Raw genomic sequence first — 21,894 nt, 5'->3', positions numbered from 1 at the left:
CTGTACGCTCACCTGGCACGAGGGCGATGGTGTAAGTGAAACATGGTGCATGCAAATAGAGTCCAGGAGGTATCAGGAGGAAAATCACACATTAACGGACTGTGAGGCTTTCAGGAGAAAGGTAAACATTGAATGTTTTGCAATGAAAAGAAAGAAAGAGGACAGCCACAGTGCTCGTGTAACTGGAGCCTCTTTAAAAATATTTTGGGAGCTGGTGGCTGAGAGCAGCCTCTGGCATCTGCAGTGTGCTGAGCTCTGGTGGGAGTGCAAGGGGGCTGCTGCTGTGGGGAAGGATGCAGGCCATCCAGAAGGGGTTAGCATGTCCTGCTTTGGGCAGTGCATTGTTTCTGAGTAACGTCTGAGTAAGCAGAAGCTACAGTGTAACTTTCCAAGAAGTAACTACAGTGACTTTCCCCACATTGGGCACTGCTTCTGTAGCTCTCCTATGCAGCTGTCTATGCTGTATTGCACTTCATGACATCTGTAACACCCGCTAATGGAACAAATAATAAGTGGATCCCATTCTGCAGTATACAGACCTGGAACACCTCTGTCTCCCTTCTGACCCGGCGGGCCTTGGCTGCCCTCCACTCTGCTCGGCTCTCCTGCTTCTCCTTTGTCACCCACAGGACCTGGGAAGCCTGCAGAGCCATAGCCATCTGGACCTGTTGTGGAATTGTTCACAAGTGAGAAGAAATGTTTCCTCACATAGAATCGAGTCAGCATTCTCACGTATATGTAGAGAGCGTATGGATGTACTACATGGAGTGGCTCTTAATGGAAAAGGAAAATAATGAGGATTTAACTTTACTCAAGGAAAGAAATTATGAAGGTGTATTGTAATTCAGCATGTACTCTGTAAGTGGTTGTTTGCCAGAGTCCATAATGATAAGGCAAATTCACATTGAGCTTTAGAGGACAAAAAAGGAAAGTCCCATTGCAAAGATCTCACAGACAAAACTTGCAGCTAACCCAATGCAGTGCCTGTCAATATGCAGAATGAAAGTCTTACTGACCTGGTGATCCTGGTAAGCCCTTAGTGCCTGGTAAACCATGCAGTCCACTGATTCCTCTTGAGCCAGGTAAGCCTGTTTTAAAATTACACTCATTATCTTAGTAGTTTCTACAAGATCATATATATTCCTCATGAAAAAATGGAAGTGCTTAAATAAATATGATTCTGTGTTAAGCTCACACATATTATATGCAAATTAATTAATTATAATAAGCTTACTATGTAATATATTATTCTTTTTTTTTTATTAGCAAATCTAATTAATATCCAATAAGCTGACAACGAGATACTTAAAATCTCTCTAATCTGTCTGGTAGAAGGCCATTAGTTCCAGTCTTGTGACTGCAACTTTCTAATAACCATTTGATGTTTTCAAAAGTCCTCAAACCAAGACAATTATGGGATAATTGTGCAACCTAAATGTAATTATAATGAAGCCATCTTCAGGAGAAATTCACTCTGGGTCATTAAAAAAACCACAAACAACAGTTAACAAAATGTCTAATGGCTGCTACTGTGGTTATAGGTAAAATTTATCCCATTTATTTGTGTCTATCAAAAAGTTAAGCACGATGTTAAAGTGGGTATCTTTAATCAATTGTCAGAGCTCTGAAGGACAATTAAACCTTCACAAGAATAACTGTCTGCCTCTCTCTTCATTGCTTATAAGGGCAGCCTCCATAACTCTACTGGCTTTGATTTGACGCAGATTCAGATAGATGAATCTCACTAAAATCAGGGCAATTTCCTGCTGTACTTGTAGAGAAAAATCTGCTCACTTCATATACGAAGGAGTCAGGTGGCAGACAATGAGATCCTGTGATACAGCTTCATTTTAAGCCATTACCTGTATGCTGATAGCAGAGTTCTGTCTGAGTCTCAAGTTGGATGTAAGCCACCCAAATCATAAAACCATGTGTCAGATCAGTAAGTGGGTTTTGATGATGGAAGACAAATTTATTGTTTGCCATCTAATGCCACATTTCAATATTCTAACACTCTATCTCACCACTCTTTTTCTTAGCTTCATTATAAATGAAAACATTTCTTGATAACTGCTTTCTTGGTTGAGTGCGAGTTTCCAATCATAGAATCATTAAGCTTGGAAAAGAGCTTCAACATCATCTAGTCCAACTTTCAGCCCACCCCACCATGCCCCCTGACCACATCCCACAGACATACACCCACCATTTTCTGGAAAACCTCCAGGGGTGGTGACTGCACCACCTCCCTGGGCACCCTGTGTCACTGCCTCACCACTCTGTCTGCGAATAATTTTTTCCTAACATCCAACCTGAACCTTCCCCAGTGCAACTTCAAGGGAGCTCAACAGATAACAGACCTTCAGAACCGAGGAACTAAAAACCAACCACACAGGTTCCCATCAATGCATCTGGACTTCTTGTGGAATACACTTTTACTAGAAGGAGCTCTGCCACTGTGAATTGCAAAAAGCCCTCTTTCTTCTTCACTCCCAAAGAATAAAAGCGACTACTCACACTGAAATGACTGAGTAGCCAAAGCTGTATGAATACCTGCTTGTCCTGGTAAGCCAGGCCAGCCAGGAGTTCCTTTTTCTCCTTGGAATCCAGGTGTTCCAGGGCTTCCTTGCTGCCCTGGAGGGCCGACCAGTCCTGGCAAACCTAGGTGATAATGGTATATCATCATGAGTGACCTTAGAAGCCAACAGCACAGAACACTGGCTTGGGCTACCTTCATTCTCCCAGGTAGCAGAATAAAAGCTTATGTCCTCAGCATCACTTGTATGACACTGCACCCTTCATCCAAGTGAATGACAAAAGAGAGAAAAGGGAAGACAGGCAAGGTGTAACAGAACAAATTAATTGCAAATTTCAGGGTATGACAACCTCAGGAATATAATAAACTCCATAAAATGGTTGTCTGACTTCAATTAGCAGTTACCATGGGTAGTTTCACTTATGTGCACCTTAGTTGCCCCATTTGCCCCCTCTATTTTGGCTCCTTGACTGAGCAGAATAGTGCTGTTTCCCAGTAAGGTACCTACTAGCACAGCTCCAATTTTGGATGGAATTCATATGCCCTATAATTACGTAGGAAATGTGGACCAACTGCTCTGCAGGAGCACCTTGATGATCATCCTGGAATGAGACACGCTCTTAGGCCACAAGTTTGTGATCCAGCCTGAGCCAGACCTGACTTTGGTTTCTGTGTATTCCTGTATGTTCAGCCAGGGAAAGTGGCTCAAAGGCTTCCCAACTGGGTCCTGTGGGATATTTATTGCATTTATGGCAGAAAAGAGTGTTGAAATGCCCACCTCCTTGTTGCATTGAGAATTACTGTAGCTAAGTACTCCAACAGTGCAACAGTTTGACGGGGCATATGACTGTTATAAGAAAGGAAACATTGCTGTGAACCAGAGTTAATCTTTTGAAATTTCCTCTTAACAAGTTCTCCTGGGAGTTCCACATTCTTTTTATTGCTCTTTACCAACTTACAGAATAATTAACATTTTAAAAACGTAAGGACTTTCTCTTGAGTGAATAGTGTTTTTTCCTTTATTTTCTCATCCTGTCTTATTCTTTGGAGTGTTAAAAGGGAAGAATATTTTACCTTGCTGTCCCAAGGAGCCAGGTACACCCTGTATGCCCTTGAGGCCTTCAATGCCAGGTAAACCAGGATCACCTCCTTCGCCTTTTTGTCCAGGGCCTCCTCTTAAGCCTGCAGAAAGAAATGACAAAAGCAGTAAATTCTCTCAGTAATCTTTATATAATCCTAAACTAACTTGCTAAATGTGAAGCTGGCTACTTGATGAGTCCTGTTCTAGCTGCATAAACACATTCTTCAAGCCAGGGTGCTTTCATAGCGTGAGAGCATGAATGGTCTTCTACCGCACCCTTGGCCAATCTGTCATTAAATTTGTTTTTTTAACAGTTATCTCCAGATTATTTGAATTACAAATCTGATGTTCAAATATGCAGAATGTGCAGAGATGAAACCAATTCAATCAAAAACCAATTCTGCTATCCCCCCTTTTTTGCCCTGATATCGCTCCTTTTGCCACCAATGGTAAAAATATATATATATATATACATTATGATGCTTTACTAGAGCTGCTGGTGATTGAAGTTTAGTGCCATAACAGTCATTTTATTTGAAGAGATAAACTTAGCACATATTTATTTCAATTGAGTGAAGATGCAGCTCTTCAAGAGCTGAACAGCCATCAAAAACACGTGCTAAGCTCTCCCACCTTTTCTCTGTGGAATTTAATCTGTGAAAAATGAGACATCCAGAGTAGCTGTGACATTAGTACCTGTAAGACCCGGCACACCAACTTCCCCTTTAAGGCCTGGCATTCCTGGTAAGTTTATAGTATCGCCCGGCTCACCTATTTCAAGGTAAAAACAACAAGTGAGTGGCAAAGCTTTAACCAAAATCAGCAGCATTTCCTGTATTTTTGAAGAACTGCAACTTCCAAGACAACATTCTGCAATTATTATCTGTCTAGATAAAAACAGAAATAAGTTAAAGGAAGAAAAACATAGAATGTAGCCCCTCTACTGATGCCCTGCCATAATTTTATTTTAATCTTGCATGAAATTAACAGTATTAAGCTTTTCACAGCCTCGTGTGTTTACAACACCATACTCTAAGACTGTAGAAGGACTCATTAAGACTGAAGACCCTCCCAGATCCTACAGAATTTCAAGTCACTTAATTGCTGATGAACAGAACGAACGCTCAAATAAGAGAACAAACTCACCAATTTCACCATGGGAACCAGGAGAACCAAAATGACCCGAACTTCCTGGGGCACCCTTATCTCCCTGTTGTATGATTGAAAACAATTATTGGTTAATAAGAATGAGGATTTATTCAACCTTCCAAGCAGCAGAGTTTAAATATTGAAAAAAGGACATTAAATTTACCTTTTGTTTTGCTCTGTGTGTTTTGGTTTTTTGTTTGTTTGTTTGTTTGTTTGTTTGTTTGGGGTTTTTTGCTTGTTTCCATTGTGCTTTGAATTTGGCTGAAATCAGTTAACCCAAACCAGCGCAAACCAAGTGACAAGCTGTGTTTGCTGTCTCGGTTTGAAATGGAAAACATCATATTGCACATATATGACAGACGGTCTCCCTATTCTTGGTCAGGAAAAAGTTCTACTGAAGTTGAGGGATGTTTCTAACTGAGGAAGGAACACATTTTCTTGTCTCTATTAAATAAATTATGCATGTGAATCTACTGCCAGGCCATTTGCAAGACTTCAGTGTAACTTATTTTGATGCCAAAGTGAATCGCGCTCAAGCAACTCAGATTCTTAGGCTTTTTGCTATTAGGGAAGTGACAGTGAGTAATTATAGGCAGTGGCACCATCAATTTGGAAAGAAAGAGTAAACACACCGCTGAAAATAATTTTTACCAATAGCTACAGTAACCAAGGACCTCGAAAGAACAGTCTGGGTCCTCATAGGCAGAAAGCTGGCACCTGAAACCTGATGTCTCCCAATGAGAAGAGATTCCCCTTAGTGAACATTAGAGAGATCAAGCAAAAGGATTTGATCTATTTATTCCATTCTTCTTGCATTTTTATCTTTGTACTTCAGCTGTTCAGTATAATTTCAAGGGGTGAATGCCACTCCCTAGAGAAGTTGCAGCAAAAGGATGCCATTTTGCCAGTCTTGGTATGGACTCACCCTGCCTCCTGTGCTGCCAGGGAAGCCTCTGATGCCTGGAGAGCCAGTTGGACCAGGATACCCTTTCAGACCCGTCAGCCCTTTTGCACCGATGTCCCCCTTCACACCAGGCACATAACTGGGGTGCCCTGGGGACCCAGGAATTCCTGTCTTACCAGGAAGGCCTGGCATTCCCTTGCTACCTGCAGGAGGGGAAAAAGACAAACAGAGAAGACTTAAAGCACTAGACCAGAGAAGGCTGATATACAGTTGCCCGTGTGGAAAAGAACTTCACGCTAACAGCCTTTGTGCAACACAGCACCACAACATGCTGGCACAACAGAGCAGCACACACAAGTGGCATGAACAGACAGTTTTCCTTGGGTTTTCTCTCTGCGAGCTCAGCTTTGTTTGATGGAGGCTTCGCTGGGTGGGCTGCAGTGTGGGGGTGCATTGAGCTGAGAATGTTTTATACAGTACATGAGAAAATACCTAGACACCAACTAACCCTAAATGTGCTCGCTTTGCTTTGCCATTAGCACTGACCTTTTATGCCAAAGAATCCCTTGGTGCCAGTTTCTCCAGCATCTCCTTTTTCACCTTTAACTTTCATCATCATGCTAGGCTTTGGCTTTGGGGGCTCTCCTGGGGGACCTTGTTCTCCACGGTCACCTAAAGGGTAAAGAAACACCCATATTTTAAAAAACTGGTCAGCTGCACTGAGCTGGAAAAAGAGACAACAGCATAGTGTGATCAGTCAAAAGAGATTAAAGGAAAACCTTGCACAAGCCATGGAAAACCTGTTTGCATGGAAAATTGACCATATCAATACAACATATCTGCAGAACAAATAAGCATAAGAAAATATGAAAACTAAGCTAGACTTCCATATGCTATTCTGGGGAGTTGGACATGGGTTCCCCTGTGACAGGGGAGTTTACCTCTCAGTAGATCAATTACCAAGTGCTTATGAAAACCAAAAGCACAGAAAGCAGAGACAAGTGGGTAGTTTCCAGTGAAAGGGAAGCCCTCAGTCAAACGGGACTTAAAAAGGCTTGGGTGAAAGAAAGTGTTTGGATTTGTTACCAGCTATTTTGTTCCAACTTCCTGTTGGAGGACTGAATTACAGAGTTCCTTTCACTGATTGTGATATCAATGGGTATGTTTCTGACTTAACTGCACAGTTTTCTGAATATTTTTTTGCCTTTATCTTGAGGCAAAATTGGAATCTTTTCCCCAGAACATCTTACACCTCCCAGGAAAAAACTCTGTTGAGTTCCGCATGTGTCTGGAGGTGTGTTCAAATTTGGTGGTGTGCCTGTCTCCATCCTGACCACGCTCAAGATTCACAAAGAAACAACCTTCCCTTGCGCCTCAAATCCAAGCTTCTCAGCCAGAGGCCCATGTGTGAAATAGGTGGAGCAATGTCTGAGCTAAACTATGTCTAAAATGTGTCATCTTTGTCTGTGCACCCTTGCAAAATAGTTCTCCATATGTGAAAAGCAAACACTGTACCACTCATAAGCAAATACCTTTAAAGCCTCGAGCACCCTGCGCGCCTTTATCACCCCGAGCTCCAAATAAGCCAAATTCTCCTTTGATTCCTTTGATTCCTGGTCTTCCTTTCAGGCCTGGCATGCCTTTGAAACCATCAATGCCAGGTGAACCTCTTGAGCCTTTAAAGAGAAGTGGAAGACAACTGTTATCTTGTTCAGATTTCTGCAGAATAGGTAAATATGAAATGATAATGCACAACTAAAGCTGTCTGAAAGTTGCACTGCTGCAGCACCATTTCTGGGTGCCTTGATGCCTAGGGCAATGTGCCATTCCATATTAGGCACCTAAGCTCTCTGGGAGGTAGGTATCTACATGAGATCAGGCCTTCAATGAGTTCCTTAGTCTGGCCAAAAGAAGATGTGGAGACGGCCGGATCTTAGCATCATCTTCTGAAAAACTGTTTCAACCCTGATCCTACAGACCAAAAATTATGGCATTCCTCTCTTCTAAACAAGAGGATCCTGTTTTACATGGGTCACGCTACCAAACAGATCTTCATTCCTCTAACAAGGAGCTGATCAGAACACCAGAGTAATCTTGGGGAAAAGAAAAAAGAAGCCTTAACTGTCTTTTCAACTGATGATTTCATCAGTCTGCATGAATTTTTAGGCACTCATCTCTTCTGTTTGAGTAGAGTTGAACTCTGTTGAAAGTCCTTGTATGACACAACTTGCATCGTATCTAATGCTTTTGTGACAGGTAGGAGAGAGTCTCTACTTGTTTATACAAAAGATCAGTATCCTGTTAAAATTCAGCATCAAGGTCTGGTGTCTGGCACTGCTCAGCACAGAGCTGCCAACTTTCAAAAACTTTAAAGGCTTGGGGAAACATCTGTCACATTCAACTGACAGCTGGTGGGACTGGGCCAAGGGAAAGACTTTTGGGAAGAACAAATAGTAAATATTGTAAACCACTGCTGCTCTTCAAGCTAGCTTTGCACTAAGCACAACACAAGAGAAAACATACAATGATTTTGGAATATATTAAGCCTAGGAGTATAATTCTTGTTTTAAAGAGGTAGCTCAGCAGAAAATATGTCCTATTCATCTCAGCACAGAGCAGCTTTAAGCAACATTATTTCTTTCAGTGCAGCTATTTAGAGCTTACCTTTGTCTCCTGGAAATCCATCCATTCCACTAATGCCAGGGGGACCAGTCACGCCAGGGATACCTTGTAATCCTGGGAAACCTGTTTCACCTTTGTCACCAGACTGACCTTTTATGCCCACCAGACCAGGAAAGCCTTGCTCACCATCTTCTCCCCTTGCACCTGGTGGACCTGCCATGTGAATGTGTGAAAAGGGAGATTAAAGTGTTTGGATATACACAGTGATTATACAGAAGGTAGCCCAAGCAGGGAAAAACTGCTATCGTACTGGCTTCAAGTTGAAAGGGAAAAAACTGTGGTTTTTTCAACAGAGAACTTCAGAAATGATTACACAGACAAAGCAGCAACAAAGCAACACAAACTAATCTTGCTAACATCCTGGTTCTACACTCACTCCCAACATGATCTCTCCCTCCTCTTTTATTTAAAAATTAAGGCTTTTTAATACAAGATTACTCCCATTTAGTTGTTCCATTCTTCCAGACTGACTGCAGTGAGCTCTGTCCCTGCATGGCACATGGCTATAGAAGGAAAAGCAGCAGCTCTGCCTCTGAGGACGATGATCACCCCTATTCCCCAGCTGATACACCAGTATAGTTTGCATTCACAGTGCCTGCATCATCCAAGTCATTTCCATGACTGAGAATTACAGCCTGACATGTGCCACAATCTCAAAGGTAATTTTCCCCTGGGAAATTATACAGGTTCCTTGCCACAGAGAGTGGGGAAGAGAACTGACACAGGACGGCAATACTTCCTCACCAAGGGGTCCTTGAGAGCCAGGTCCACCATCAGGGCCGGGGTTTCCTGGTGGCCCTGGGAATCCATGAGTTCCTGGTGTTCCTGGTAAACCCATCAAACCAGGGAGACCTTGCAGCCCTGGATCACCTTTGGGGCCTGGCAATCCTGGGTTACCATCCGCTCCTAAAATACCGTAATACCACGCGTTAGTGAACATAAATATTGAGAGACTGGATTATTAATTACATATCATTTCTCAAAATAGGTGAATATGTACTATTCTTTCAGGATGTATTTTTTCCCCTGAAAATCAATGGGAAGAAGAAAAGCAAATTAAAAGACTGCTCATTAGTTTTAAATTCTTGATGTTATTGGTGCTAGTCTCCATATTTGCACTGGTAAGGTTGATGGGCTCTTTCAAATGAATGGAAGTAATTTAGTATCAGGTAGATCTAAACAGAGTAACTCTCTTCCATTTCTAACTCCAATAATTCTGTAATTTCTGATCTTTCCCTTTGTTACATATGTCTTTGTAAGAACTGAATCGAGTTGACCAAAACACAGAAATAATGCCGTGTCTTTTCTAAAATGTGATAGGAGAAATGGAAAAAAAGTAAGGCAACAGTGGGTTCTTTGTGTTGTGTTGTATTCAGAATTTTTCAAGTGAGGTACTGCTATAAGTTTCATACAAATTCCTCAGCAAAATGCCCTGATTCTCATTTCAATGTTTCGAGTGAAAATTTACATCTCTACAAGATAATAGCAAAGGCAATGTCAAGTCCTTCCACTTTTAAATGGTAATGCACCCTTTGCATTCAGATTGGATAAGCAATAGTGCACAAGTGCACATAGTGCACAAGATCTCAAAAGCACATCACACTTAAAATCCAGGATAGGTGGCTCTGCTTCTCTTTATTTGGGTTTTATATCATTGTAGGTGCAGAGGCTTGAATGTAGTTGCATATGCTTTAGAACTGAGAGAAACCAAAAGGTCACAGGTGGTGAGTTTTCTCAGCAACAGAACAGAGACATTTGCTCCCTGCTCTGAAGGGCTAGTAGTTTAACTGGCACAGATGAAATAAAGGAGTTGCCAAACACTTTGTATAAAAGTAACAGGAGAGAGGGTTCGGTCACATCTTTTTAGTCTGTGTTTACCCTTGAATTTCTTCTCCCTCAGAGAAAAAGACTCTTAGGGGTATTAGTGGTATTGTTTTCTCAGACATAGCAAGTGTTACCACAGTGCTACAGAGCTGCTTTATTTCATTCCTTCATTCTGTGACTGTACTGAAGATGAAAACAGATCTGCTCACTTCAAATAAGTCATGTAAAATGACATGCTTATCTTGTCTTTATCCATTTGCATTGAAAATCATGAGATGAGTCACCAAAATAAGTTTCTATCAAATTCCTCTTTGCTTTGCGCTAGTCACACAATTTCTCCTCCTTCCTCAGTTCCACAACAGAGCAAGGGGGTAAGTCTGCAGTCCTGTGTCCAGCTGCTGCTGAAACAGTACAGCAGGTAATGCTTAATTCCTACAGATGCTTTTTAAAGTCCCCCACTGAAATCAAAGAGTGATAGAGACAGCTTTAATGAAGATGTTATAGTTTTTTTTCTGTCTACTATAAGTAGAGCATGTTTTTTTAAGCTCTGTAAAATAACAAAATAAAGTGAGCACCCTAAAATTATGAGTAAATATGTAATGCTCCCTTTTTCTTGTTCATGGAGTGCTCCAAGACCCTTGAGGTAAAAGGGCTTATTAACATGTTACTAAATGCTGTGCCTTCTCTGCTAATATTTACAAATTCTGCAGTGGAGCAATGTGCTGTACTACAAAGCCATCTATTATCCAGACATTGTAGGGGTTGGAAATGAAGCTGAGTACTATGCAGTACATAAGTGAAAATTCAAGATAATTATCAATGGCTGGAAAAACTAAAGGATACATCAGATACAACAAAGATGAGAAAATCTTGTTCTTTGATGTCCTATTATAGGTGATGCCATGTGGTGCAGTGTGAGAGTGTGCTGGTATAAGCAGTGAATTTCCAGAAGGTGTTTGAGAGGAACCTCACAGAAGGTGCTTGAGGTCAATTGGTCTTTCACTTCCCTCACGTAGTCATAGTTTGGCTACATTTATACCCCAGTCTTAACCATTTCTTTACTTGAAGTACCTCTAATTCCTGGTATTCCTTGATCTCCTGGTGCACCTTTCAAGCCAGGGAAGCCAGGCAGCCCAGCATCCCCCCGAGGACCTGCTGCTGCTCTCAAAACATCACCAGGAGCACCCTTCTGTCCGTCCAGTCCTGGAGCACCAGACTTTCCCATAAGACCTGGATGTCCCTGTAGTCCAGGTAAGCCATTTGGGCCGCTGTCTCCTCGGGGCCCAGTAAAGCCTACAAAAAAAAAAAAAAGCAAACAACCGAGGATTAGGCATTGCAGTGTCCACTATAGAAGTTGCAGTGCAAATCCCAGATACATCATCGTAACATCTGTTATATTATTGTAACTTCCCTTACTTCTCAACAGAAACATGTAAAATTAAACAAAGTGAAGTGCATATAATGGTTTTAAAAACACATAACGTTCAGAAGAATAGTTGACCAAGTCTGAAAATTGACAAAAATTACAAAAGACTCTTCAAGATATCTCGTACCTTGGTGTAAAAGATTCACAGCTCCATGCACAGTTACTTTCATGAAACTATTTTGACATGGCTACTGCAATGCAGCATCTGATGCACGGACTCGGATCTGAACGATCCAAATTGTTAGTTACAAGTTCTCACATCACTTATATAGCTTTCATTAGCTTATATACTATATATATAGCATATACTTCATTAGCTTTCCCATCCACCCCTACAACTTTCCCATCCACCTTCACACGTCAGCAGAGCATTCTACAAAACACTCTTCAACCGTTCACACAGGTGCTTATTATTAATCAGAGCCATGAGACGTTCTTTCTTCTTCTAGAGGTGTCCTTGGTTCTCATGCTGTGTATCTTGCTCCACAGCTTCTGCTCTGAACAGTTTTTCATGTATGCCCACATTGCCACATCTTATAAACATCTTACAGTCTAAGGGTGAAAAAACACTTCCTGTATACCAAATTGTGGTTTGATACGCAGCAAGGGAAAGACAGGAGTCCAATATGAACAAATAAATGAAAAGTGAATGCAGGCAGTAAACCAGAAAGGCCGTGAGGAGTTGCCCAGAGGGGCCACTGCCTCTGCTGTTCCCTATACATCTCTAGGGGCCAATGCCAATCGCTTCATACTCTTCATATACCAGTGCCACCGTGCCTTATCTACTACCCTATTGGTGAATGATTGGGAAGGACTCCCATATAGGAGGCAGGGAAGACTGGTAAACTGGACCTAGACTGGAAGTTAAGTCCAAGTATGGACTTACGGTTGAGATACAGTATGGAAGACAGCTGAAAATCAGCGTGAGTGCTAATTACTCTGTGGCCTGGCAGCCATACAGTACAGGAGCCCCAATTTTGCAGTTAGTGCACTCTGCAGAGCTCGGAAAGGGAAATACAGATTCATGTACCTGTCCAGAATGAGTTTTTTTGTCCACACCCCTTGTCTGTTGATCAAGACATGTATCAACTTTGCTTTCACCTATTACAGATCAGGATAAAACATTACTAGCACTGAGCACTTGGAAACACTGGAAACACAGCCAACTGTGGGCAAGGTGTATAGCTAGTGCTTCGTCTTTGCTATGTTCATTATTATTTAAATGAATGCCATAAAGACTTAAATTGAAACAATAACACTATCTTCTTTCTTTCTGCAGTTATCATTCCACTTGGAATCCAGAACACCTTATTACTGAATTTCCTTATTTCTAAATCATCTTCACAAACTGTTGGCATTTGTAATTTTGCACTGTAAAGCAGATTTTAAAAGGCTGGAGTCTGTGTTACTTTTTGTCATTACAGGAAGTTGCAGAAAATACTTTTGGCTTCAAAAAAGAGAGCTTTATTTATAACAGCTTATTGTTTGAAGATGGAAGGTGAGATAAATGAAGACGGATCTGGAGTAAGGTGATTGTGCTTCAGTGACTGTAGCCAAGGTCATAAATATAGAAAGAATGATTCATTATTTCAAGGTACCTGGAGGACCTGGGTATCCTTCCCGACCCGGATCACCTCGTGTACCATTTAGCCCTGGGAATCCCACTGGGCCTGGATCACCCGGGAATCCTCTTGCACCTTTAGTACCTAAATTATATAAAAGAAATTAAGGAAGTGTGATCTAAAGAATCAAAACAGAAGTTTGGATGCAGTGTAGCAAAAGTAGTGGCAAATACTTTAATTATCTGTGTCCAGGTACAAAGATAGACTTTTAAAATAAAGTTTATGGTATGATACTGTACTCAAGATCCCAAGAATGGTCCCAAACTCGAGGCTGAGTGTTTTTACAAACATAGATTAAAGACTGCTTCTGATTTTTAGACTAACATTATGTAAATGGTGAGGGTGAAAATCACCTGTCTGATAGACTTCTGGAGACTTTTTTGACAAATATTTTGTAATTAAGCTTTTTAGAGTTACGGAATCGTTTGAATTGGAAGGGACTTTTAAAGGCCTTCTACTCCCTTGCAATGAAAGAGACTTCTGCAGCTAGATCAGGGTGCTCGGAGAGCTGATCAGCCTGACTTTGCCTGTCTCCAGGGACAGGGCATCCACCTCCTCTCTGCACAGCCTGTTGGATCTTGGCGTTCCCGATCCCATACCCATATAGCCCAGCAACATCCACGTACTCCTCCCAGGATACCTGCTCCTGCTTCCGCTGCCTGTGTATTTTCCTTTTGCTCCCCAGTTTGACCAGCAGGTCCCATTTCAGCCATGCTGGTCTCCTGCCTTCCTACATCTGGGGATGGACAACTTCTGTGTATTAAGGAAAGCTTCTTTAAATATCTTCCAGTTCTGCTCTGCTTCCTTGTCCTCAGTGATTGTTTCCCAAGGGGGTTTTGTTGACTAACTCCTTGAAGAGCTGGAATTTGGCTTAAGGTCAAAAGGCAGTGTCAAAGGAAAAGTGCTCAACAGTAATGGGCACAAATGAGATATTGTAGGAGAAACAAATGTTTCCCTTCTCTGCTAAACTGATCACAGGATAAGAGCTGACTGGTTTCGATAACCAAAAAAAGAAATACAAGGCTAGAGGTTAGATCTAATCATCCTAGGAACTGAATACAAATTAAATAGCTTACATACTATTTTTGTAATAGTGGAGGTTTACAGCTTAGGTAGTAAAATAAGAGCTGTGCCCTAAAAATGTGTTCCTCTGGCACTGAGCTCATATAACTGTTTCTCAGCATCTCAAAAACTGCAAACATCTTGTAAAATTCTTTTTTTTTAATAATGTTTATAAAACTGTATTATTTACATATATTTTCATGCAATAGCTTTATTACATGAGTCTCATCAATTCATTGCATTCCAAGGACAGATTTTTTGGTCAAGCTCCTTTAAAACAACCCTCATGCAATGCTTTGTTTTTTTCTACTCCCCAGCTCCCTGCACTCTTTCAGTTCCCAGTTCAGTCTTGAAGGTCAGCAACATGCTTTAACATTTTAAGTGCTGTTGCTTAGCATCATCATGAATTACAACTCAGTTTATTAGACTGAAAGTAAGTTTCTCTCTACTTCTAACTATAGCGAAAAGGAAAATATCACTTGAATTTTGATACTTTAGTTTTCAGAATTTCTATTGTTTAGCCATCAATTTTTGCCATTTTAGCTGTTGGACTTCTTGTTTGTTTTTTAGTGAATTATATACAGAAACCTTTCAAAGGCCAGAATTAAGAAGCACATAAATAGCCTGTGCAGCATGAAAACCAGTTTCTGAGTGCAGTACAGAACTATTGTTCTCTTCCTTATACGAACAAAAGCTTCTCAGAAAGCAATTACAAGGAAAAATCTTAGGTTTTTAGGACTCAACAACAAATTCTAACACTACTCTTACCTAAATGGCATCTTTGTTTTGTTTCCCATCTGCAATAATTGACTTTCATTCATTCTGCTCATTCTCATTCTAATTAAAAAGCCATATTAGAGAAAGAATGGACAGATGGAGAATGCAGCCACTGTTTACCACATATTTCATCAACTCGTTATGTGATGTTAGTTATTGTTAACATGTTGTGCCAAACAGTAGTAAGAAAAAGGTTTTTTTTGTAACAATATTTTGCAAGCATTTATTTGTATGTTTCCTACAGGAAACGAGCACCTTATTCAACAGTAGCTATACAGGTCCTGCCAGAGTTCAGAAAGCATTTGGACAATGCTCAGACATAGGATTTGATTTTTGGGTATGGAGACGTGAGTTGAACTCGATGATCCTTGTAGGTCCCTTCCAGCTCAGGATATTCTATGATTCTTTGATTCAGGAGCAGCAGCCACCAAGGCTGCATGCTGCTTAGACCTCTGCCTGTTTCAAGTCAACTCCTTCCTCCACTGTCCTTTCTAAAACACACTGTCCACTAAGTTGCAGCTATGTTAGAGTTGGCAAGATCTCTCTCAGAACATAGTGTATCTGTGAAAAAAAAGGTGGAAACAAAACATTACCTGTGGCTCCTGGCAGCCCTGGCTTGCCTTGAGATCCCTTTGGTGGCCTCACACAGCCTCCACCTGCCAAGAAAAATGTTTAGTCACAGCATATGTGCTTACATGCTGTCTCTCATCATTGCTGTGCCTGCAGCTAAGATAACACTCTAAAAGCAGGTGAATGAAATCAACAGGAGAAGTCCCACTTTTAGAAGTTTTATTCTTCATTAAGAGAACAACAACAATGCAACACTGGTTACGGGTGGCGCTCTCTCATGCAGAGCTCAACCCCAGTAATTTAATCAAAAGCCACCCTTCTGCCTATTTTACAGAGACTGTGGTGGTGGCTACTTTAGCTAGGCTGGTGTGGAAAGGCTATTTCAATGTCATGGACAGCTGTATTACCAGAACAAGAGAGACAATCTGTTTTCCCACACCCAATAAATCAAGTCAAATTTTGGTACAACTGAAGGTCCTTATTTTTTATGCGTCAGACTGCACTGAAACTCCTCACTCAGAGTTCTTTTTGAAATTTCATTTCTTGCTCTGTTGCTTAATTTGCATGGTAATCATTATTTTATCACAATAAGCACAACAGGAGCAATTAAACAAAGAATTTCTGGATTGCAGAGGTAAGACTGCAAGAATTTTAGAAAACATCCAATTTGATTAACTCACTTTAGAGCTATGTACTGTATAAGCATGGTTATTTGTGACCTGAAGTTTAAATAGCTTACAATTAATAGCATTCAAACCAGTCATCAGAAAGAAAGTACGAAGTCATAACAGCCACATAAGACTTAATGTCAAAGCACATTCAAGCCATTTGCATGTTCAGTACCTGACCATATTGGATCAGTTGCATCTCCTCTAGGAAAATCTTCAATCACCTGCCCACAGTCTGTGAGACAAAGAACAGGAAAAGATAGTTGTCATTTAAGAGAAAAATCTAAAAAGCTTTCATTTATACAACAAAATATCTATCACCACATCAGATACATGCTATTTTACGCATTATGCATTGGAGAAACCGTATGCAACAAAAACATTTGAACTCTATATATTAATTACAGCCTGCCTTAGGAGCCCTATATGTCACATGTACTGTGTGGGGCTGACAGGTGCCTGTTTTGGCTTGTCTATTCTGCTGGGCATCTTGAACTCAAGCAAAATCCTCTGAGTCTGAGCTTTTGTGAGCACAGCCCTGGCAATCTTACGCAAGAAGGGGCTCAGATAACTGCAGAGATACCATGAATAACTCTAAAAGGCAGATAAAGGATTTTCTCTGCTCAATTAAAAGATGAAGTTGGATGGAGAAGAACAGAGAAAACCACCTGTAATTTAATCGAAAGGCAGAACACGGCTCCATTCCCTGCAGCTGCTTAAATAAGATTTTAATTGCTGACACCAACATATTCCCTGATGCTATTTCAATACCTTAAATGAAACTACTTCTTAAAAAAGATTTCTGGACATCTAATGAAGGCAATCCCTTTCACTCATATAATCCTCCACCAATTGCTACCTTTTCAACACTGCTTTTGAACAGATAGTGTACACACAATTCAGTAATGATCTCACAAGGATTTGATATAAGACAGAGAAATTATTCTTACCTATTTGGCCAGGCTCTCCTGGTGGACCAGGCAGACCTGGAACCCCAGGGCTTCCGTCTGTTCCATCATCACCTGGAGGACCACGGTACCCTTTTGGGCCAGGAAATCCTCCACCTGGCAGGCCTGTTTCTCCTGGGAAGCCCTTTGGGCCTAATTCTCCTGGGTAACCAGGATCCCCAGGGAGACCTCTGATACCATCACCCTGTGGGAAGTGGGAAATGAATATACTTCTGCTTTTGCTGTGAAAGAAACAAAACTCAGAGTTGAACTACTCTCACAGAATGACAGAATCACAGAATCCAAGGTTGGAAAGGACCTACAAGATCATCCAGTCCAACCATCCACTGATCACCAATAGTTCTCACTAAACCATGTTCCCACAGCGCAATGTCCAAACCTTCCTTTAACACCTCCAGGGTCGGTGACTCCACCACCTCTCTGGGCAGCCCATTCCAGTGCCTGACCACTCTTTCAGAAGAGTACTATTTCCTAATGTCCAGCCTGAATATCTCCTGGTGCAGTTTGAAGCCATTCCCTCTAGTTTTATCACTAGTTACACGAGAGAAGAGGCCGACCCCCTGCTCAGTACAACCTCCCTTCAGGTACTTATGGAGAGTAATGAGGTCTCCCCTGAGCCTCCTCTTCTCCAGGCTGAACATTCCCAGCTCCTTCAGCCTCTCCTCATATGGCCTGTGCTCCAGACCCCTCACCAGCTTTATCGCCCTTCTTAGAACACACTACAAGGCCTCAAAGTCTTTCTTGCAGTGAGGGGCACTCATGAATAGCATCTTATAGGCAGCTATTCCTTATGTATTGCATCCCAGCTTTTTAAAGCAAAATTGCAAATACAATAGATTTGGAATAATCAGACATTATTTTAGACCCCCACAGCAGAAAAGCATGAGAGAAGCACTCTTAGAGGGAGCATTCCCCTAAAAAGGCTGGCCAATCAAGAACATATGGGAAATATGAGTCACTGCTGTGGACAGCCTTACTATCCTTTCTGAAATGCTGTGAGTGGATATGAGGGAAAGCATACACATCACTAGAGGTGCATGAAAGTTAGTTCTGGTGTGGCATTTAATTCTTAGATCTTGACAGAAGCTGATATAAAATTGTGCCCAAGTGGGCAGAACTTTCTTAGTCTGTTACTCTAGTGATGTTACCACAACATCTTTAGAACATCACCAGAAAACGTTCCTATCCACAGATTTAATAAAAAGTACCATTTTTACTAGTAGTCAAACCCACTGTGGGCTGATGACAAAGCTCTGGTCCATCCTCCTATATGATGCAAGAAACCAGTGGTGGAAAGCAACATTTGTGATAGGTGATGAGGTATTGTCAAGCAAGTAAATAATGATGTGACCTACATTTTGGGGATGGAAACTATTAACTCCCTCATATCAAAATGCCGCACACAATCTATAGATAATAAACTACTAATTATCACAAACAAACCACTTATATAAAATTGGCCTAAATGGGTTATACACTACCACTTATGTATTTAAATAAAATTGAAATAGAAGTATAAGGTGGTTCTAAAGAATCTGAGGGTAAAACTGATATTTAGTATATCAATAATCAGCAAGGCCAGTTTAGTTGTGCATCATCATCTGTGTGTGAAGGGCAGCCTGATGATCATTAATCCTCAGAATTAAATGTATTAGTAATTGAGTGTGGAGGAAATGATTTAGCTTTGTTTCCAACTTGGACAGAAGGATGTTGGATGTTGTGGGAGACTGTGTGAAAGACCTTTCAGAAGTCCAGACATGATGCCAGTGGCTCTTCCCTTGTGCACTGATGGAGTCATGCCATCATAGAAGGCCACAAGGCTGTTCAGACAGGACCTGCCCTCGGTGAAGCCATACTTGTTGTCTTGTATAACCTGCCTGTATTCCGTGTACCTTAGCAAAGCTTCCAGGAGGATCTGTTCCATGATCTTCCCCAGCACAGAAGTAAGGCTGACAGGTCAGTAGTTCCCTGGCTCGTCCTTTCTTCCCTTCTTAAAATTTGCTACTCACCGGAAGGCCAGGCAGTCCTGGTAAACCATCTAATCCATCTCTGCCTGGGAAACCATCTTCCCCTCTGATACCAGGAAGTCCAGGATCTCCTCGGATTCCTTTGGTGCCTAAAGCAGATCTTTCATTGGGAAACTGCTCTTTCACAAAAGGCATAAATAATTGCAAAATACATGTGACATGATTTTTTACCTTTAGTAGTTATGTATATAGAATCTCCCTTTTCTCCTTTTGGTCCAGGAAATCCTTCTTGGCCCGATTGTCCCTGGCATTACACAAATCAGAAAAAAAAAACAAAAAAAACAAAAAAACAAAAACAACAAGAAAATCCTCAAAAACACAAAATAAAACCACTTAACAAATAATTATCCAGATTTGTGGTTTCACTGTCCTGCTTAAACAAACAAGCAAACCATGACGGTAATGCTTTCCTATTACTCTCTGTATGATTTCTTCTTCAGTAATCCTGTTCCTGTGCCTGAATCCTTATTAACTTGCTTAACTAGGATCAACGCCCATATGGCACGGTAGGGGTGCTTCTACACGAGGATAGCATTAGGAGATCTGTGGCTTATCATAAGATCAAGTCCTATAGATGACTACAGCTGGAGAACTGCATGAGAGAAAATGTAGTAAATTACTTATTGTTTGCCAGGAAGGAAATTGCTGTAAGCAACACTTTGGCACCATGGTAACAAAACTCTGGGTTATATTTACCTGCATTTTCTCTTCCCCAGTCTAAAAAAGATGACAGCTGCATGGCTGGCAGTGGACAGTGATTCACAGCACCATTGTAGATTTGAAAAGCAGCATTTTCCTCATTTATGAGAGGAAGGAACTTAGGCATAGAGTGATTAAGTGAACTACCCCAAACCGCAGCCCCATAGGAAAGATTTTGGTTGAAAGGGACAGCTGGAGGCCCCCACTCCATTCTGCTGCTCAAAGCTAAAGCAGGTTGCTCAGGGCCTTGTCCAGTCAAGATTTAAAGTCTCCAAGGAAGGAAATTTCCTCTCTTGCTAAGGTAAGCTGCGATGAGGCTAAGGATGAGTCTTTGGCATTCCTTGGTATAGTGCACAATTCTCCTCAACAGCCCAGCTGAAAATGGCACTACTAGATTTCTCCACAAGAACTCTGAGTTACTGGACTGAATGCATGGGAGATGCCAAGGACTCAACATTACAGATTCATTTAGTGCTGACTGTTCTAACCCAGTTACCTATAGTTCTGAAAAAACATATTCATGCATACTAAAATATAAGCCACTATGTTTTCCCCATCTTCCTCTTACTGAATTTCAGTGGCAACAATATATGAAGAGAATGTTTGATGCATTTATTTTTTCTCTGAAATCCTCCTCTGCCATAATTACTTAGTTTGATTTCTTTTCCATCACCGTCTTTCATTGGCATTTTCCAAGCATTTCTTAGGAGGTGAAAAGCATGTGTGGAAATGGAAAGTCATCTAAAGAATATAGGTTTACACTTCTGTAAGTCTAAAGTGGGAGAACAAATTTGAGTGAAGGGATCTGTCTGTGTTTACCTCCTGCATTTTAGTGAAGCCACATCTACATAACCCTGTAGAGATTCTTCTTCTGCACAATGCTTTTTATAAGCCAAAAGAAATCTGAAGAACTGAATACAATACTGAATTATGACACTGACTTTATAACTGCAGAAATTTTCAGCAATAGCACTGCCCTGTATTATGTTCGCTTTGTTATTTGTTGCTTTCTAGGTTTAAATGTGTACCATGCAGTTTAGCCCATGAGTGTTTTCAAAATGGCTTAGAGCTATTTCTGATTTCTCTTTCTCCACAGAAAAGAATGCCCATTGCTTGGGATATAGATGTATATACTTACAGTAAGTTCACATAGATTTGATCTAAATTAAATGTATTGATTTTCTATAAAGGTAACTTGTTGAACATGTTAAGAAAATTATGGACTCACTTCTGCTAATCATATGGACTAAGAATAATTGAAGTAATTTGTTTTATGGTGAATTTGTGGCAGACCAGAAGCTGAGATAAAGTCAGGGCTTTGCTGCTGAGTAGTCATTATGATATGACAGGTCTATATGTGCCTTAAGTCTACAGTAACTTAAATTGTGGGATGAAGATAATACAGTTATTATTATTTCAAAGGCAAAAAAAACCAAACCTGCAGAACTTGTAAAAATTAATCAAAGTTTCCACAATGAACATTTCAAAAGGTGTCTTTTTAGAGCTTTTTATTTTCTAAAAGAAAAATCCAAACTCTAACTAGATGCAAATAATTTTTTTTTTTTTATGGTCAGAAAGCCAGAATTCCTGACTGAAAGTATTTCATTTGCTCTGACATCTCTATACAAACAAAATCAGTTTTGGGTTAGCTTAACTAAAATCTTATTCTAAAATCTTGAGTTTTAACTGTGAGAAAACATAAACTAGTTGGGATAACAAAAATATAACACCTTCAGCAGTAAATATTAGCAAAACACTCTTATCAGGGTTATTGACAGTGTTTTTTTAGGAAGAAGTTATGTATTTGTAACCAAGAATCTCACATTTAATATCTGACATTTGCCCCTCATTAGAAACAATTTGAAGGAACTAATGAAATTGTTTCCCTTCACAATCAGTGCT

At 40.7% G+C, this 21,894-nt stretch overlaps 1 protein-coding gene and 1 long non-coding RNA gene across 3 annotated transcripts in view; one reads left to right on the top strand and one right to left on the bottom strand.

The window, feature by feature from the left end:
* The window catches only part of COL4A2 (collagen type IV alpha 2 chain), a 140,177-nt gene that overhangs the window by 11,758 nt on the left and 106,525 nt on the right, over positions 1 to 21,894 (bottom strand). For both annotated transcript variants that reach the window (XM_052705816.1, XM_052705815.1), the window contains 18 exons: positions 19,465 to 19,537; positions 19,276 to 19,382; positions 17,249 to 17,450; positions 16,474 to 16,533; positions 15,654 to 15,716; positions 13,198 to 13,305; positions 11,245 to 11,466; positions 9,094 to 9,255; positions 8,332 to 8,502; positions 7,200 to 7,343; positions 6,214 to 6,339; positions 5,689 to 5,870; positions 4,761 to 4,824; positions 4,311 to 4,385; positions 3,608 to 3,715; positions 2,551 to 2,658; positions 1,017 to 1,088; positions 540 to 665 (listed from right to left, as the gene is read on the bottom strand). In XM_052705816.1, coding sequence (XP_052561776.1) covers positions 540 to 665; positions 1,017 to 1,088; positions 2,551 to 2,658; positions 3,608 to 3,715; positions 4,311 to 4,385; positions 4,761 to 4,824; positions 5,689 to 5,870; positions 6,214 to 6,339; positions 7,200 to 7,343; positions 8,332 to 8,502; positions 9,094 to 9,255; positions 11,245 to 11,466; positions 13,198 to 13,305; positions 15,654 to 15,716; positions 16,474 to 16,533; positions 17,249 to 17,450; positions 19,276 to 19,382; positions 19,465 to 19,537 — 2,173 coding nt within the window. The remainder of the gene's footprint in view (positions 1 to 539; positions 666 to 1,016; positions 1,089 to 2,550; positions 2,659 to 3,607; positions 3,716 to 4,310; positions 4,386 to 4,760; positions 4,825 to 5,688; positions 5,871 to 6,213; positions 6,340 to 7,199; positions 7,344 to 8,331; positions 8,503 to 9,093; positions 9,256 to 11,244; positions 11,467 to 13,197; positions 13,306 to 15,653; positions 15,717 to 16,473; positions 16,534 to 17,248; positions 17,451 to 19,275; positions 19,383 to 19,464; positions 19,538 to 21,894) is intronic.
* LOC128071622 (uncharacterized) lies at positions 619 to 5,049 on the top strand. The gene is made up of 2 exons (XR_008201919.1): positions 619 to 686; positions 4,622 to 5,049. It is a non-coding gene; the product is annotated as an uncharacterized LOC128071622 (long non-coding RNA).

This window comes from Tympanuchus pallidicinctus, unplaced genomic scaffold, assembly GCF_026119805.1.
Source record: "Tympanuchus pallidicinctus isolate F22 unplaced genomic scaffold, pur_lepc_1.0 scaffold6, whole genome shotgun sequence".
Taxonomy (NCBI): Eukaryota; Metazoa; Chordata; class Aves; order Galliformes; family Phasianidae; genus Tympanuchus; species Tympanuchus pallidicinctus.
Note: the sequence above shows the minus strand (reverse complement) of the source record. Positions and strands in the feature narration are given on the sequence as shown.